This window comes from Pholcus phalangioides, unplaced genomic scaffold (assembly GCF_987345545.1).
Source record: "Pholcus phalangioides strain wild (caught in Gottingen) unplaced genomic scaffold, Ppha-v1.0 ptg000003l_1, whole genome shotgun sequence".
Lineage (NCBI taxonomy): Eukaryota > Metazoa > Arthropoda > Arachnida > Araneae > Pholcidae > Pholcus > Pholcus phalangioides.
The window spans coordinates 18,530,597-18,550,234 of record NW_028301596.1 but is presented as its reverse complement, the minus strand read 5'-3'; the positions used below and the strand labels follow the sequence as shown (position 1 = coordinate 18,550,234).

Sequence of the window (19,638 nt, the reverse complement as noted above, 5' to 3'; positions counted from 1 at the left end):
TCCCTAAAACAGAAAAGCTGGAGGAAAGAAAAGGAGAAAGAAGATAGTGTTCTCTCTCTAAAGATATCGCCAAGAAGTAGGAGAGGCGATGAATAGCCAACTGTTATAATTTTTAATGGTTTTTTTGCGGCTTTAATATATATAATTGCATTCCATTTTTTGGTTTTATTAATTTCTGGGTGAGATGAAGGTACTTGTATTTTTTCAGGACACTTCGGGACCCTTTCCGTGTAAAGAGCAATTTGACTGTATTTATGTCTCAAGTATACTTTTATCGAGTAGTCAATCCATAAATATAGTGTAGCGTTTGCAATTTCCGAAATATTTCTTGAACATATTGACATTTTCAAACATTTTCTCGCGTAAAAAATGATAGATTTGATTCAGTGAATGAATCGCAATCAAAGCCGAACACGGGGGAGAGGGTGGTTCGACGAAAAAGGATCCTTCGAAAGAAAAGATAGCAAATCCGTAACATGTTCAATCGGATCGATCGATCGGCAAAGTAAGTCCTTTCTCTACTCGCTCCCATGCTTTAGTCAATCTTGACGTCTCTTGATTCTGAGAAACTGAGTCAATATTGAGAGATCGTAGATAAACACACTCTGACATCTCAGATCGGCATCCGTAGGTCCTTAACATGAATGATTCAGTATGCGACGGTGATGCGATGAAGCGGTAAGCTCATGTTTGTGTACAATGGAGACCGGGTTTACTGACAGTTCGGTCTGATTCCTTGTCAGATCCAATCTAGTCAGCACAGGTATCTATTTCCCCAAGATGCAAATATATTAAATAGACTGGCAAGACGGCCATACTATTTACCGAAGAATGAATGGTATGATCATACGTTGCGTAAGTATCGGAGTAGAAAATATTCACGGGATACTTTAATGAAAATATATAATACTAATTATAGTTTCGAAATTCAACATTAGTGAAAAAAATTATGAATATTCCAATTCTAAAAAGTGTTGGAAAAGTTTGTGAAAATTATGTTAAAGAGAGTAGGTAGGTATCAACTTTGCTTCTTTTGATTCGATTGCAAATTTATTCTTTTTTAGTGTTGTATAAGTTTGTAGTGCCACATGAATACTAAATAGAAATTTTAATAAACCTTTCTAATGCGAATATCTTAATTTCGGGTACAATTAAAATATAAATTTTATGTATTTATTTATTATTCGGTTCAAGTTTTGATTCCTTTACAGTTTAGAAATAAGTTTTGGATCGTTGACATTTTTTGAAGAAGAAAGTTTTGGGGAATCCAGGACATGTATATCTGAGCAATAAGTTGTGGGTTGTTGACATTTTAAAAATGAATGTTGGATCTTTGAAATTTTAGAAATAAGTTTTGTATGTTTGATATATATTTTAAGAATTCCATTTGGAACGTTGAAATTTTAGGAATGACTTTTTGGTAATTGACATTATAGAAATAAGTTTTGAATCCTTGAGGCTTTGGAAATAAAATTTGAATCCAGGACATTTCAGAAATGTATTTTGAGCTCTTAAAATTTGAGGAAATAAGTTGTTGATATCATTTGTATACTGGAAAAAGTTTTGAATCCTTGAAATCTTAGAAGCAAATTTTGGGTTCTTGACATTGCAGAAAAATGTTTTCTTATCTTTGGCATTTTAGAAATAAGTTTCGGATTCTTGCCAGTTTAGAAAATATTTCGAACCCTTGAAATATTAGAAACAAATTCAGAATCCTTGACAATTTAGAAGTATGTTTTAGATTCTTGGAATTTTAGAAATATGTTTTTGTCCTTGACATTTTCGGAATAAATTTTGCATTCTTGGCATTTGTTAAATACGTTTTGGATTCTTGACGTTTTAGAAACAAGTTGTGGGTTCTTCACATTTTTAGCATCATATTATTTATTATTATCATTTTAGAAAGACGTTTTTGTTCATTGATGTTTTAGGAAAAAAGGTTGTGAATTATTGCCGTTTTTAGAAGGAATTTTGAATCTTTCACACTCTAAGAAATAAATTCTAGATCGTTCAAATTTTGAGAACAAATTTTGGATCCTCGACATTTCAGAAAAGAATCTTTTGGCTGTAAGTAGCTGTCCGCATTTTTGCATGGCAAATACATTTATTTCTACATGCGAATACATCACATATCCCTCGTTTTTTCAAGCTAATACTTTACGAACATTTTCGTGTTTGTTTACCCACAACCCCGATGGAAATCTCGAACACTTCCAAAACAATTCGATTAAACACGAATAACGCTCAGAAACGCTCGGTGCAAAATCAACATGAGAAACATTATGGGTTTATACATTCTACTGGAATTGAAATCTAAGCTATTACAGACAAACTGAAAAACATTTCTTGCTATCTTATAAACTCGTTCGTAAACCCGTATGTGATGGTTGGTAAAAAGTTAAATATTTACCCAAGGGAAACCCTATTTCCTTTATTTCACGAGTTGCAATTTTAAGCACAATTTCTTTTTTAACAGTGAGGTTTTACGAAGTCTTCTCTAGTAAAAATTATGTTTTCATTCCATTTCTCGAGTGATTTAGCGAGGAAAAATGATGTTAGCCATGTTGCTTTATTTTCCTGTTCTTTCGTTTTGTTCGGGTACTCGTAGTCATGTATGTAATGTAACAACCAGGAACTTCATACTTGTTTCGTTTTCTCTAGTTCCTTTATTTCCTTATTTTCCAAAAACCTACGTATACATATATATGTATGTGTGTGTCTGAAGCTTCCATAAAATATTACTTTTACCTTTTAGAATAGAAAAATATTTTTCGAAAAAAGAATAAAAATGAAAGTAGGAGGGGAAAAAGAAAAAATTTTTGTATGAAGGAAAAACAATGAAAAAAATATGAAATAAACTGTAAAAAAAGGGGGGAATGTAGACAGAGAGAACTGAAGATGAAACAGAAACCAGAAACCAAGCACGTTCTTTTCTTAAACAAGAAATATAGTTCCCATGCGGGTAAAAAATTCAGGGACTGCGTCCCGGGTTTCAATTTTTGACTTGGTTCTTCTTGGGTTTTGATTTTGTTTTGTTCCACTTGATTTCTTATTTCTACATTGGAAGTTTCCTTTACTGCGTTTCTACTTATGTTTGTATAAATATATCTACTTATGTTCTATTTTCCGGAAGATGCGCGAGTGTAAGAAAAATAATACTTTCGTGGAGTTTTTGTGTAAGGTATAAGAGTTTTGAACTGTTTTCAATGTTGTTACGAGGTAATGCAGATATGCATAGCTTTCGTGAAATTTAAAAATTGTGAGTAACTTATATTATTTGGAATTACATTCTATGTGGGCAATGTTCGGTGTACTAATAGATAAATTTTAAAAGAAATTTCATATGAATGTTGCAAAAGAAATAATGTATTCATAGATAATAACCGAATATTTATCGATATTTTGTTTGATTGTTTATTATTATTTCTGGAAAAATTAAAATTGAGTGAGGTGATCGACATGTAAGTGGGGATAAACTGACTATTTACTCCAGCGGTTCTTAATCTAGGGGTCCTTGGGTAGCTTTTAGAGCAGGTGTCTTCAAACTTTCTCGAATCGTGAACTACCCCCTTCCCCATGTACCCATCATCAAAGGAATATCATCCCCTAATTGTAACTTTGGAACATCTGTACGGGACGTGCATCTAGGAGGCTTTGCCACTTCTTAATAGCGGCCACATTTTCACGGTCCCGTTAGTAGCCGATGTTGGGAGGTTTTACTGTACTGTATTTAGTTTTAAATTCGGATTATTCTCTTTGATTCATCACGTTAATACTTGTACTGTATTAATTATTGTACAAATAGGAGTAGGATTCGTTAAAATTACATTGTGTGATACATGGTAAGTAGTTTAGACGTTTAAAGACATTTTTCAGTAATGACATATTTTTATTTACTTTGCGCAAAATATTTTTTTTCCCGACGCTTTTATTTCAGAGAATCGCTTGCGAGCTCCCCCCTCCCCCCCCCCCAGTTCATTTAATCTCGCAACCCACACTTTGGGAACCCACTGGTATAAGGAAAATACGTAGTCTTCATTTCATCGGTATAAGGGATCCGTGGCATCATTGTATTAGTACGAAGGATCGACCCAGAGCCTGCATTTTATTGGCGCACTAGGAGTTCGTGAACTTTATTTCATTAGTGCAAGGAATCTGTAGACTTTATTACATTTTTACAAAGGGTTCGTGGCTTTCACTTTATTGGTTCAAGGGATCCGTGGCCTTCATTTTATTTTTATGTACTGAATATTATTCTGAAAAAGGGTCAATGGACTTCATTTCATCGGTACAAGATATTGAATATTAGGTTGAAAAGAGGATCCCCCCCCCCCGTGCCCTACATTTAATTCATAAAATGAGTCTTTAGACTTTATTTTATTGGTCTAAGGCAGCGGTTCTCAACCGGTGCCTTTGGGGCTCCTTGTGCATTCTCCAGGGGCTCCGCGGCCACTCGAGTAAAAAAAAAAGAAAACAGTAAAATTAAAAAAAAAGTAATCATAAATATTTTTAAATGGTAAAAATAAATCAGTAACTTTGATAAATAAGAAAAATTGGCCTACGGGGTTAGAATATTACGCCATAGAATTCTTTTACTTAAAAGGGCTCCGCGAGACAAAGAAGGTTGAGAACCGCTGGTCTAAGGAAAGGAAATCGGTAGCTTTCCTTTTATTTGAATAGAAACTCAATGTTATAATGAAAGAGGGGGGCAGGGGTCCATGGCCTTCATTTTATTATTACAAGGAGTCCGTAGACCTCGGTTTTATTGGTACAAAGGATGATGGACATTATTCTAAAGGGGGGGGGGGTCTGTGACCTTCATGTTACTGTACAACGCGTTCGTGGTCTTCATTTTATTTGATACAAGGGATCCGTAGCCTTCATTTTATTGGGACAGGGGGTCACGGAACGCAAAAGGCTGAAAACATGCCTAAGGGGTCATTCAAGTATTACGTAAGCAGATTTTCAGCCATTTTTACCCCCCCCCCCCTTGTCAGCAAAAGTCAGCAAAACAATGACCCCCCCCCCTCCCCCTTCTCCCTTGTCAGCAAAATTTCGTCAGCGGCCTAGAATATTTCATATCTTCAAAAAGGGGTGGTTGATGACGTAAGCAACCTTCAAATCCCCCCCCCTTGTCATCAAAAGTCAGCAAATCCGGAACCACCCCCCCCCCCCCTCGATGCTGACGCAATACTTGAATGATCCCTGAGGAGGAATATCTAGTATGGAATATCTTATAAATTCATTTAGATTCGTGGATGTAATACAAATAAAAGAAGTTATTGACTATTATTACCGTATTTAAACGTATATAACAAACAACGTTTTGAAAGAAAAGAAAATTGGCCCCCAAAAATAAAGGAGGTTCTTATACATGGATAGTATAGACCTCGTACATCTTTCTCAACTTTCGTTCAAATTTCAAACCCAAAAAATCAGGGATTCCTTATACACGTTAAAATACGGCAATCTACGGAGTAATTCCGCTTCTACCTCAATGCGGCAAAGCTTAATTTCTCTTGAGAATACATAACTATAATTATTTATTTATTGGAGAGTATAACTACAGATATATTGAAAAAAGTTATTTGTGCATGTATCTGGTATTACATTCCTGTAACATTTGTTTCTCCGTATAATGACATTTGCAATCTTACTGATGTACACAAGCAATATACGGATAAAATATTTATTTCTAAGAGTAAAAATATCATGTCATTTGCATATTGAATGATTACTACAGGGGATGTGACAGAAAGGAAGACGTCCACGAGCTCTACTTTAGCCGGTAAAAGTCAATTTCGTTGCAGTTCGTTAGCATGAAAAAAATCAAGAAACGTTACTTAGCGTTTGTATACTTTAGCCCAAAGTGAAAATACATAATTTATATGATAATTTATTTATCCAGATATATCGATTTCTTTTGTGTATGTACGTGTGTGTGTGTGTGTGTGTGCCATATACATATCTCTGCTAAATTTTCCAGCAAATGGAATTATTTAAAATGAGGGAACGACAGCGCCACCTATGAAAGAAAGAAAGCGGCAAGCAAAAGGGGCTTGAGGAGATGCTGCAGAACCGATTCACTGGTACTAACAAAACAAAAATATAAAAGCATAATTTTATTTGAAAACACTCGCAAAAAAGAGTACATGCTTCCACCATGAACTCGAGCATGTTTTTATTATTATTATTATTATTAATAAGAGAAAATTTCTTTTGCTGACGAATTTCAAGTGCTGCTTCAATCTGTTTCTAATCAACGCATGTTAATAGCCATCAATCATCGTAATACATTCAACTAGTACTTTGTTTATCAACCTAGAAAGTTGACTGAGGCCACCCTCGAATGCATGTAAAAATGTATGTCCCGTTGCTTCGAATCTAATTCAGTGATTGCTAGACCCTTCCTCGAGCCGAGATTTCTAGTTCCGAAAGCAAACTTAGACAATCCATGTGCTCGTGAAAAATATAGGTGGCACATACATGAAGAAAGTGTTGCGTTTGTTAGCAGATACTAAAATCACATGACATTTCACTCATAATTCGAAAAATAGACGGCAGATTGCACCACTACAAAAAGCATTGCATACAAACTAACTTCATGTTATGTTCACAACATTTGCACGCACATTACAACATTCACCTATTCATTAGCAGTTCAGCAGAGGAATGGTTGTGGAACGAGTTACATGTGTGGTTCAGAGTTAGTGCATACTAATCCCGCTGTGCGGTCGTGTGGGTATAGTACTGGATTCTTATCGCGCGGATCCAGGCTCGAAACCCGTCAGCGGCACAATGGTGGTGGACTGAAGTTGGTTCTCTGCTGTTTTCCAATTTCGAGGCGTGAATGCGAGCTAGTTCCCCGTTTGAAAAAGTCCCATCGCAGAGAGCAGATACACCTTCAACAGCATACCCAAACAACATGAAAATTCAATCACTTACCATCTTGACTTCCAGATAAGGGAGACAGGTGGCATCACAAGTAGAAATACAAAACAGGCACAACTCTGATATTACAAATGCGTTAGGGGTCACAAAAAATCACTCATAACACACATTCCGACATGGACCGATTCGTTAGATATCCCGCAGAGTAATGTATACGAAGTGCACAGCGGGGTATAGTAATCGTACATGCACCTCGCAAACATTCCTCAGGGGAATTTCTAACGAGCTGGTGCATGAAGGATTGTGTTATGTGTGTTTACACCGTAACGTATCTATGTTGTCAGATTTATGCTAGTTTCGTTTTATACTAGTGCAATCACCTGTCTTCCTTATTTTGAAGTGAGAATTGGAAATTATACTGAGTTTTCCCATGTTATATGAGTAAAATGTGGAACGTCCGCTGCACTTTGATCTCCTATTACACCACATATAATTAACTGGAGGAAGTTGGGACTTGTGGCCTGGAGAAGAACTCGTCATTAGAAAGAAAGAATACAAAAACAACTGTTTATAATATCGATTTCCAAATGCTAAGAATTCTAAAATCTATAACAACAGCAGCAAATGAAATTTCTGATGCAAAGAAACTAATACGTTATTGCTTTTTCTTTACACTTGCACTGCAGATACACTATATTGGGTGTTCACGAAAAATGTCAGAAAGGAACAAAATTTCTACAGTCCGTGTACGTGATAAAATATGAAAAAGTATGAACTCTCGTGTAGGTAATAAAACACGGAAAAAGATCAGGGAAGCAAAGAAAATTTATCTGGGATGGTAGAATCATACCTTAAAACATGTCAATTGGGATAATTTAGGAATGAAAATTTTTGTGCGGCTGCTATAAGGAAAGAAATGCCAATTATTAAAATCTGCGCCTCTTTTTTTATTATTATACTGAAAGAAATTTCCTCACTATCCCGTGATATTTGGACGAAAATTCGTCGAGATAATAGTGACTGAAATGTTACTCATTTCACACATCTTTTCAGTTTTCATAAAATTTTAAGACACGCATAAAAAGGCAAAAAAGCAATAATTTCAATTATTTTACTATCCTTTAGAATTTTTATCCGAATTGCTTATATTGCGATACTTTTTTTTACATGTTTCAAGGCCCGTTTTCACGCTTTCAAGTATGCAGTTTACTAAATTTTGAGTCGTCGAGTACTTTTAAATGTATGCAGACCGTAAGGGCCGTTTATAGGATTCAGTTGTGAAGTTGTCACGTAGGCTAGTAGGACAGAATCCAGTTTATTTTTTTGGTTAAGTCGGTCCTATGTGCACGCGCAAATGGGAGTGCCCTGGAAATATTCAATGACCATTTAATACTAGAATAACCACGTTGGGACAGTTTATTGAGCAGATTGCGACTTGCCAACTAACTACTAAATCCCTTGGCTAGTACTTCACTTTAAGCATGTAAACGGACCTTTAATGCTAAAAAAACCGTAGAATTTTTGTTCCTTGCAAATGATATTTCTGACATTCTCCATAAAGCACCCCGTATATATATAGAGCCTCTAGCTTGTTATCTATCTCTGTCTACACCGCATTCTTTCTTGCTACAAGCACATCAAATGCGCACCATGTGATGGCATACACACTATATTTTAATTGAAGATAAATACTGAGTCTGATCGATTATTATGTATACGTTACTGCCAAAGCCTGAAGCCAATTCTCAAAACAGATGGCCGCTTCGCAATGGGGCAGGAGATCCCTAGCCAAAGTTCTATGCACTGATGTCAGATGATACCAAATCCAATTTTTTCCCATCACGAGTGGATGATACATACATATAGTAGTTGTATTGGATTCATGCGACAATAGAAAAAGAAATTTGAGAGAAAAACTATTTGTATAACAATATAGACATACCTATATTGTTATATAAATACATTATGAACATACATATATAGTTATTTCTGTAAAATTTTGGGGAAAAAAGAGGGGGAAAAATACGCCAGATGGACGATTATCGCCGAATAATGGCTTTTCTTTTTGGTCAGTGATCTCCAGTCATTTCACGAACTGGCTGGCCGAAGACCGAAATTCGGTCATTGGCCGGGTCAATTTACTAAGAAATTGGTCAGTTCGCGAACTGGTAAATTTCGGGCTTCGGCAGTAACATAAAAATCAACGTTTTGTTGAGGGGTTTCATATCTTTTAACATGATGTAAAACTATGTTCTAGTAGAAATATTGCTAAAAATACTATTTAATCATTCATTTATTTCAACTTTTTTCACAAAAAGTTTTTTGATTGTATATGCTATTCTATGCCAGTATAAAATCTTACATATCTCTAATACTTACGTTTTTACAAATGCAATAAAAGCAGTTTGTGTGCGTGATTAAATAGCATGACAACATTGCAATATAATAAAAAGCGATTCGAAATATATATAGAGTAAACTGTTCATTTCATGAAATGAAGCAAAAATTTGAGATTTCATTGACTCAATTTTTTTCAGAATTGAATTTTAAAATTTTGAATTTTATTGGGCTCATATATAGACTGCTTGCAAATATCCATTGCTTTCTTTGAAAAGGTAGTCTATCGTATGAAGAAAATATGTAATCAATTTTTAAATTTTTACTTGTCTTTTCCGTTTAACAGTGAAAATAACAGTCAATTAAATGAGACCGATGTAATTAAAACATTTTCATTTGCATAATCAAATGCTCCAATTGAATGCATCAAATCATGAATCAAATGCATTCCTATGAATCACTAATAAAATAAAATAATTCAGAAATATTGTGTGATAAAGAATTTTATTTTAATCGCATTTGGCATGCTTATTTTGTATGGGCACCTCGTTGGACAATTTGTCTGTTGTGGACTTTGCGTTTGTAGTTGTATTGAAGCGATTAGATTATGGGATTCAGAATTTTCTCAAAACACCAGACATGTAAATTTGTCGGACTTGAGAAGACAAAGAGCCCTAGTTTCAAATTTATAGCCGAACATTCAAGCTGACAAGTGCCTTTTGCAAGGCAATACGTTTCATTTCGGGAGGAAAACCTTCCTCTTTAGATGAATTGCCAACCTTATATCCTTCTCTTCTCTCTCACTTCTCCAAATTCAAAACAATTCTAATTTCCTCACATAGAAGAGCCAAATAAAAGAAACACACACACAAAAAAAATGGTACAAGAGGAGAGAAAATACTTTAGTAAAGGACCGCGAGATACGAAATATTTCGAATTTCATGGCGAAAATAAAAATCTAGGATTTTACTGTGTATATTCTGGGTTTTTTTCTTCTTTCATTGTTGTTATAACAGTACTTTTTTTTCTTCTTCCACAGAATCGGAACATTTGTATAAAAGTTATTGCTTTGCTCCACTCCCAAAAGCTTTAAGTGGAATGGAGACAAATAAATGTGGGAAGTGGGACTGAGGCTTCATTTTTCATGGGTTGCAATCGATAAATTCCTTTTGGTTCGCTTGTCGCATTTTATTCTATTCTTCTCTGGGTGTTCTCATACATACTCGTACATAACTTGTTATTTTTCTCTCGTAAAAATATCTGTCTCTCTCTCTCTTTGCAACAGCTATTGCCGGAGGAAGGCAAATAAATTGTGATTGATTAACGTGGGCAATATTATTATTGGGATACGTCTTTTATTTTACCCTAAGTATTTTTCGAGCAACACAGTGGAAAACGTTTATGTTCCGATGATTCAAATATGATTCTAGGCTAGTGTTCCTCGTACGTTAATTTGCGACCGGTGCCGGTTAGTGGGAATTCCCTCGCCAGACCGCAAAAAATTCATTTCACCAAATCTATGGTCAGTCACTATTGCCTGGATGTTCCCATAAGTTCGTAAATAGTTAAAAAATGCATGAATACAGTCGAATCCCGTTATAACGAACGCCAAGAGACCGGAGCAATCACTTCATTGAAACGAAATTTCGTTATAAAGGAATTCCATGTTACCTAGCATTGTTCCTATGCAAACTTATTTGGAGGATTAGAAAAGTGTTCGTTGAAACGAGATTTTCGCTATAACGGTATTCGTTAAAACGGGGTTCGACTGTATATATACTAAGAGATGCATATTTGAATGTCGTTTGCGAAAAAATATTATTCTCATCGAAGGGGGATTGGGATCAAGTTTTCGATGACAGTAGTGAAAACCATTTTCATGTTGTAATAAATTTAATTATTTGCTTGCATAAGCTTATTTCGTCCGCAAAAAACTGAATAAGGGGCCGTTCAAGTATTACATCAAATTTTTAGCCATCTTTGACTACCTCCCCCCTCCCTTGTTAGCAAAATTTCGTCAGCACTGCTCCCTACCTCCTAACGCATATTGGTGAGATCAGAAATGTACGTGGGGGGGGGGGGGAGAATAGAGTGTCCGTACGTTTCCCCCCAGACGAAAAACATTTTTTTGAATGCCAATTTTCTTTAAATTTAAATTTCGAAAGAAAGTGCTTTTATATGCTATTATAATCAATTTCTGTTCATTTCAATGCTATTTGAAGGATAAGAACTCAAAATTTCTCTTTAAGAAATTCATTGCGAGCCACTCTTTAAGCCATATATGGTAAACCCTTGACCCGCAGACCAAATGTGGCTCTGAAGGTTATCTAATGTGGCCTGCCCCCCCAAACCTAATTTTGTAAAAATGAATTAAGCGGCACATTCACAAATCGCTTAAATGACCCCTGGCACATTTTCAGATCACTGAAGTAGGCCTCAAAGATCGTTTTCACATTCAAAGATCACTTTAGTAACCCGCGACATAGTTCCAGAACACTTAAACGATCCGTGGCACATTTAGAGATCCCTTGAGTTACATCTGGCGCAGTTTTAGAGCACTCAAGCAGGCCCCCAGTGTGGTTCTACATCACTCAAGTTACCCGCGGAACATTCCCAGATTATGCAAGTGATCCGTGGCATAATTACGGATGACTTGAGTGATGTGCGGCACAGTTCCAGAGCACTTAAGCTGCCCGAACACATTTCCAGAGCACTTGAAGGGTCCGTGAAACATTTAGAGATCAATAAAGTGGCTGTGTAGGGGGACTCGTCAATAAAGAAAATGTTAGTTCATGTGCCCAATAAATATCAAAAGGTTTTTTTTTTCGTTTTTGGCGCACCGAATAAGATGTCATGAAGAATATTTCATATCTTCATAAAGGGTGGTTGATGAGGTGAGCATCACCCAACCCCCCCCGCCCGTCATCAAAGTCAGCAAATCGGAAACCCCCCCCCCCCCTCGATGCTCATCGATGCTGACGTAATACTTGAATGCTTGAGTCACCTCTAATGCACTTTATGTGTGTGTATACAACTGATATTATCAGCTAATTTATATACACCTCGCTTACAACACGAACATCGGTTATAACGTACACCTCGCGAATCGACGGGGGTATGTTAAAAGCGAATTTTTTTGGGTTTATAATAAAAAGAAGGGTGGTGAATGTGGTTGGATAACGGAGGGGAATTACTAAAATGATGTAATACGTATTGGTTTGATGTAATATAATATTTAGGATTGTTTTTCTTTTTTTGTTTTCATGTCTGAGTGAAAACCTTTCCTTAATACTCACAGTGAACGCACGCAAATGATCCAAAATTAAATTCAGCAAAGGAAATTGATTCCAATGATTAGAAAAGAGAAATTCCTCACGAGAAAAGGAAACATCAACATCGAGATTAGTTATATCCTTGAGAGAATTAAAAGCCGTGTTTTTAATTGATTTGGACGTTTCCGGTAAAAGAAGAGAGAGAATGATCTAGAGAGAGAGAGCCGTAAAAGAGCAACAAAACGGGCGAAATCCCTCCGGAACGAACATAATTCAATCATAACTTGAATGAATTTAGTAGGAAAGCACATCTCGGCCCTCATGGGAAGGCAGCTGCAGTGAAGTGGCAAACCAGGAGTAAAAGTGGGAATTAGGGACACACAAAACTGCGCCCCACATCGTTTCGAAGCAGCTTATAACTTAGACCGAGAGACAAAATTAATGCTTTCACATAATCTATTTTCCTTCAAGAGAAAATGAGCGAAAGAGCGAGAGGGAAGGGAAGCTCCTGAAAGATGATTACTGTAAGATAATGATTTCCCAATCGCGCGCTACGGGTTTTGGAAATGAAAACATTTTAAACTGGTTTATGTAATGATCTAACCAGCGATTTAGTTAGACCGTTTAGAAAGGCGGAAGGGAGTGGGGGGGTTTTCCGCCGCCCAAGTTCTTCTCAAAATGTGTTGCGGTGATTATTCGATCTCAAATTTTGTTTTCGTGCGAATATCTGACGCGAAACGTATCGTTTTCTAGTTGCATATTTAGGAAGGAAATAACCGATATGAATATATGTGTAATCTCTAATTTTCTGATGAATCGTAGACCGCTAATGAATGCTGGTTAACAATCATATTTTCTGTACTGATATCTAGAATAATTTGTAAGTTATGTTATACTACATATGAGAGTCGAATATATGGTCAACTATAGAATGCATACAGCAATTAATGTCGCTTTTCGTCGAAATCAGAGTTTATAAATATCCTATGCTAATGAGATGTTTGTTTTTCTAGTTAAAATCTTCATGTTTCACCATATTTGATTACCAAATGTTCCTTCTCGGGTTGTTAGAATGGAATTTCATGATTCTGAACTTTTAAAGGCGTTTATGAGTTGAGCACGGAAGTCCCGTGAAAGACGAGGTTATATATGGTCACTTGATATATATGTTACTGTAAATGTGATGAAACTATGCATACTTACCAATCGTCTTGGTAAATTTAATAAATCACTTTCACCGGCGAATATGCATAATAACAAAGTACCGTTGGTAAATACCTGTAATTAATCGCCTTTTTCTGTTATTATGAATAATAACCTAGTGTAATTTGTGAATTTTATAAATATATAAAAAATTCCAAATGACTCTGGTATGTGTGAGGAATATAGGCGGACCCGATGTAACGATAACAAATTTTACGATCATTCCCCGATATACTTTTTCTTTCTTTCAAACCGAGCACAACTCAGGTCTATCACCATTTATGGGCGATTTACTACCTAGCGAGTTGTGCCGGAGGTGTAACTGTGTGTGTACCTAATAGTCTGAATGCATATGTAGTGTTGTGTTTTGATTTTTTAGTGTTGCCATCTATATTTCAGAAGTGAACGATGTGTTATGATTTAATTACATTTGTGCTGTTTGTAGAATGTAGGTCTGTTGCTCTCTGTGGCGAGACCTCCCCGATATACTGATGTAATACATGTATGAATTATTATGTGTAGTATATCGTATAGAGTACGATTTATATATCATGTTTGTGTGCCAATGACGCGACTCTTGGGTATCATGCATAATCGTCAGCACACGTGAAAATTTTTTATTACTACTAACTGGCATGAATTTTAAAACGCATTTTAGATAGCTTCGTTTCAATAGCAACGAATGAACAGAACTATAAACATGAAATTGATTTTTTGACTCTCGGCAGTCAATTCTCTAAGATATTTTTTGTATAGAATTTCGTATTATCAAAGTGGTTTAGTCAACCAAAAACTGAACAAATAAAAATCTCAGTTAAAAAAACAACAACTGTATGAACCCCTCAACATTTTCCCAACAGTGTTTTTAACACGATTTTTTTTTTCAATCATTCGTAAAAGACATTCGTAAAAACTGAGAGTTTTCGGCTTCGTGGTCTTATAAAGATTGTCCGTAGTCACTGCAAGAGACGGAAGTCGAATAAAATCACTGCAAGTATATAGCGGAGGAAGAGTGGTTTATGAAACAATTTGTATTTTCTATGCCCATTCTTTGAGTACCTGAGAGCAAAATACTTTCGAGGAGCATGTGCTATGATAAAAGGCATCATGCCCAATCCTTGTACAGGCTGAATATATGAATTCATTTCTCAGTCCATACATAGCGTTGACATCGAATAAAATTTCAAGGATACTGATATTGTAATATAGGGGGGTGGGGTAATATCGACCCCCTAATAATTACACATTCGATCCTTGTAAAAAAACTAATAAAGAAAAAGTTTTTTTTTTCATTTGACCATAATTATGGTGTTATAAGGCATTGAAGCTGTTGACGTCACTTTCGAATCCTGCCAAATTCAAGGAACGTTCACCGGTGTTGTGAACGTTCGGAGCTGATAGTAATAACAATAAGAGTGATCAAAAAAGCTAAAGGTGTATAAAAACAAGTTCTTTCTTGCCCTTTTCCTCAAAAAAAGTTCATTTAACAGTGAAGGGAAGAAATTACCACATTTTCTCAAAAAAATGTGTTGACTTTGGAGAAACAATTTTTCAAAGAGACCTCGTTTGGCTACCACTTCAAATCTGGTGATAAATTTGCCAACATAGTAGGGCGATGGTAACACGTAATTACGTTAACATCACTCTACACGAAGAGGAAAAAACCGCCAATCGTGAAAGAAAATAACTTGGCTTCTAGCGGGATTGAACACTTGATTTTTAATTAGTGGTAAACAACCACAAGGACAATTTTTTTTGCGTTGTGTGTCTGCTGCGTAACTGACAATTGCAAAACTAGCACGCCACAAAATTTAAAACCCTCATAACTCTCTTAATATTCATCCGATTTTAAAAACAGAAAACACTTTCCGTATTAGTTTTTCTCTAGGAATCACGAATGTAATTATTGGGCAGTCGATATAGTATCCACCCTGAATACTATCACTTAACCACACATGCACCTGCTAAACATCCTTATACGGCATTTTAACGGATTGGTACAAGTCGGAATGGTGTGTTCATAGTGTAGTTATAGCTCTAACATATGTATGTTGCCAGGGTAATGTGTGCTTCATGCAGTCGTTCTGATCATGATGCCATCTAGCTTCCATAATTTGAAGTTGAAACGGCAGATACCTGAGTTTGCATGTTATGTAAAAGTATTGTGTTGGAGGTCTGTCTGCTTTAATAGGTTCGCGATGATTAATTGATTCATTAAAAACGGGCTTTGACTTGGTAAAAGTCTGTGAAGAAAACGTTTCCAAGTCGTTTCGGAATTTACCAACGCTCCTTGGCAAAAGTTAGGTTTTACCACGACACATACGAAGCATGAGGAAATATTCTGACGCAAGAAACGTAAATATTTATGAAGGCGCAGTTGTATGCATCAATAAATGTAAATGTATGCGACATCTACATGTGGTAAAATGTACTACATTTATATGTTTTGTAAAGTAATGATTATCATGTGAGAGAACACAGAAATTTTAAAGTTGCTACAGAAGCATTTTTATAGACTCAATTTATCTTTTTATAGTTAAAATTGTTTCAGTCAAACATTGATTAACATTAAAAGTAATTAAACTGTTATAGATAATAATTATTAATAGTAAAATGTTGTTAATATCAACCACTAAAGTTTGAGATATTCGTTGCAGGATATGTGCGAATTTTGGTTGTGTTGATGCCACAAATATATATAAACCGCTTTCAGTAATTTTAGATACTCTTTCAAAGTGTGTGAGGGTGCCAGGTTCAGAATTATTTTGGGAATTTTCATAACGATCTACAAGTAAGTTTGTTGATTATCAGGAATCAATTGCATTCATCTCTATTTTCCGAATACGAAACGAATTTAATCAAATAAATAACAATATACTAATTAATTTGTCTCTTATCAGTCTAGCATTTCTCCTAATTTTATTAATCTGGGTTGAAATATTTAGATTGGAAACCTATACAAAAGCAGAGGCCACAACAAGCATATTGCCCAAGAACGTGATTGGAAAAAAAAGAGAATTTCAGAAAAAAGTTAAAAAGCATTTGCATGAGGAACTCCACTTGTGACACCGGTCCAATCAGAAAATTCCCCGTTCACCATAACCCACCGTGAACTATCCTGCGTCCAAGATTCTATTGAATTCAGTAGGTTGCCACCAATCTCATGCAGACGCTTCAAGAGTTTAGCATGTTCGACTCGGTCAAATGTCTTTTCGAAATCAAGATAAACAACGCCGATTTTTTTTTACTTTTGCTGCAAGCTGCACTCACATAAATCATACAAAATAAAAAAACAAAAAAACTTATCTTTAATAATCAAATTCTCATAAACATAAAAGGTAAAACTGATAAGAAATAAACAATATAAACTAATTGGAGGTCGCTTTTACGCAGCTCATCACATTTCCTCTTCAAGATGTCTATCGTGAAAGCATTCAAGACAACTGAGGGTAAGTTATTTCATGCATTTACGACCATATTACAAAGAAACTCTCTGCGAAACGACCAGGAATATTTCCTTAACTAACCGAAACTGGTATTCCCGTGTCGAAGCAGTTGAATGACGGCGTAACAATATTTCATGAATCATGATCCATCACATCGATCTCCTTGAAAATCTTAAATATTTCGATCCAGGACGCCTACGTTAAAGAAAACATATTCAATGAATCAAGTCCGTCGTCATAGCTCAAGCCCTGTATACCCGCTAGTATTATATATATATATATATATATATATATAGTGTCTCCCACCTAGTCTAATTTTTCTGAATATAGGGTCTCCAAAACTGCATGACATACCCCAGACCACGACGAACTAAGACAGAAAAATGGAAGAATAACTGTGGGAGAGCCCGGAGAAAAGCCGAGTATTCCATTTTCTTCTTTTAACAATGTGGAACGATGTTCAGCAAACCCAGGTCGCTCACTTGTGAATGAGAATGATCAAATCGGTGAGCCCAGTTGAATCTGGAATAGATTTATCATTGATTTGGTAAGTGAAGCATGGGTTGTTCGAATCAAAATTAGTGACCACGCACTTGTCAACGCTGAAAATGATACTCTATTCATTTCGACATGCTGCAATCCTATTTAAGTTGGTCTGAAGCAACTCTATCTCGCTTTGCTTCTCGACAATATCCATTAATTTAACCCTGCTGTACTGTTCGCATTTACCCTACGGCTGTAACGTTCTGTTCAATATGACCCGACTCCTTTGTTTTCACTTTATAAATGTTTGTTTGTTATTGAAAAAAAAACAAAGAACTTCAAACGTTTAAAACAGTTATAGATTTCACTTTTTTAATTTATTCATGAGTTTTACTTTTAATTGCATTAATTAATTACAATTAATGACACTTTTAGTGAAGAAGATAAAAATGCCCTATGAACTACTGCTTTCACTCAAAAAATTACTTGTTTTCTACACACAGAAATTATACAGTAAGAAACCGGTATACCGTCACCTTTTAACGTCACCTTGCTTATAAGGCCGGCTTTTGAAAAGGGGGGTTCTTTCTGTAAAGTTACCATATTAGTACTGCTTGTTATTAAGCCACCCCATTTATGAAGTCGTTTTATTCGGTCTCTAGGGTGACGTTATACCGAGGTCAGACCGAATCATGCGTGAGATGCCATACCCTCAACATATAGAAGGGGCGATTTATAGGCCCGTGGGTCCCAAAGAATCTTTTGTTTATGTTTTTTATCCCGTATATTTGCTATGCATGATCCAAACTCAAGGATATTTGAGCTATGGAAACCGTTCAAATTTTAATACCCTAGGCTTATTTCGCAATTTTTAAGGCACCAACAGCTACGATTATTAATTGGTCGTCCAACTTTCGCGTGAGATATTACTGTCTGGGAAAGTTCTTCACTGAACGTTACTAACAAATAATTAAATTTGCAGCTGATCCAATTTCTGTGAGTTATTATTACGATATTTTCATTGAAGCACTGTTTTGTGAGATCATGCAGAAGATTTCAAGAGAGACATGTTGCTGAAACCTGCAACTTTTATGCCATAATTTTTTTTTCATCATTTGCTTCTCCGCAAAAGTAGATGTACTCAAGCATAGATATAATATAATTACAGTAATCTGTGAAGTTATAACTGCAATACTACCGTTATAGCTAACCATAATCTTTTGTCTCCGATATCCAGCAAGTACTGGAATTCTTACTTACAACTTAATTCCTTTATAATTGCTGTTCAAGTCGTTATTAGAAACATTATTTCCGACTCACTGCTCATATGATTATTCAGACATGAATACTCCGCTATCTGATTCTTCCAAAAGATTTTTTTTTTTTCAATTTTTGCATTGGAGAATGCTTTACTTTGCATAAAGAAATAACTATTTAGAGAACGTGATAAATACCTTTATTTTATATCGTAGAGAGGAAAAAAAAATCGGGTCAGCAGTTTGGCTATAGAAATAGAATGTCAGTTCGAAACCTATGTGCGAAATATAAGTGCACATAACCTAACCTAAGTGAAAAACAAAAAGTCACCTGCACTAGCATTCAATTGAATTGAATTAAGAATCACTATATTATAGCAATAAACAATGTCCACTGGTTAGACGATTTTCTAAAACTGCCTGAAATTATGTAGAAATGGTAACCAAACATTTCACAGAAAATCAGAGTAAACAGAGAAAGCTTTTCCACACCACTGCTCTTCCTGCCACAATTATTAATCAGAAGACGGAAAGTTTTCAACATTTTCGTTTAGGCGGACCCTTTCAAATGAAATTCGTGGTCTGGGGAGTGCCAAAAGTGTAGAAAAACGTTTGAGAGAACCCCTATGAAGCTAGAACATGACCTAGAGTGATATTTAGAACTATTTTTCCCTGCAGTTCAATACCTTTCTCATTGAACCGCTAGTGAATTTATCTGGACTCAATAGGGTTCCGCGGACAACCGTTTGA

General features: G+C 35.7%; 1 protein-coding gene across 4 annotated transcripts in view; it reads left to right on the top strand.

Annotated features, from left to right (window-relative positions):
• LOC149088207 (tyrosine-protein phosphatase 69D-like) overlaps positions 1–19,638 on the top strand; it is a 294,689-nt gene that overhangs the window by 73,613 nt on the left and 201,438 nt on the right. For 3 of the 4 annotated variants that reach the window (XM_089245550.1, XM_089245555.1, XM_089245543.1), the window contains exon 2: positions 5,987–6,089. The exons of the other annotated variant lie outside the window; for it this stretch is intronic. In XM_089245550.1, the coding sequence (XP_089101676.1) occupies positions 6,068–6,089 (22 nt within the window). In that variant the 5' untranslated portion in view covers positions 5,987–6,067. The remainder of the gene's footprint in view (positions 1–5,986; positions 6,090–19,638) is intronic. 4 annotated transcript variants of the gene reach the window in all.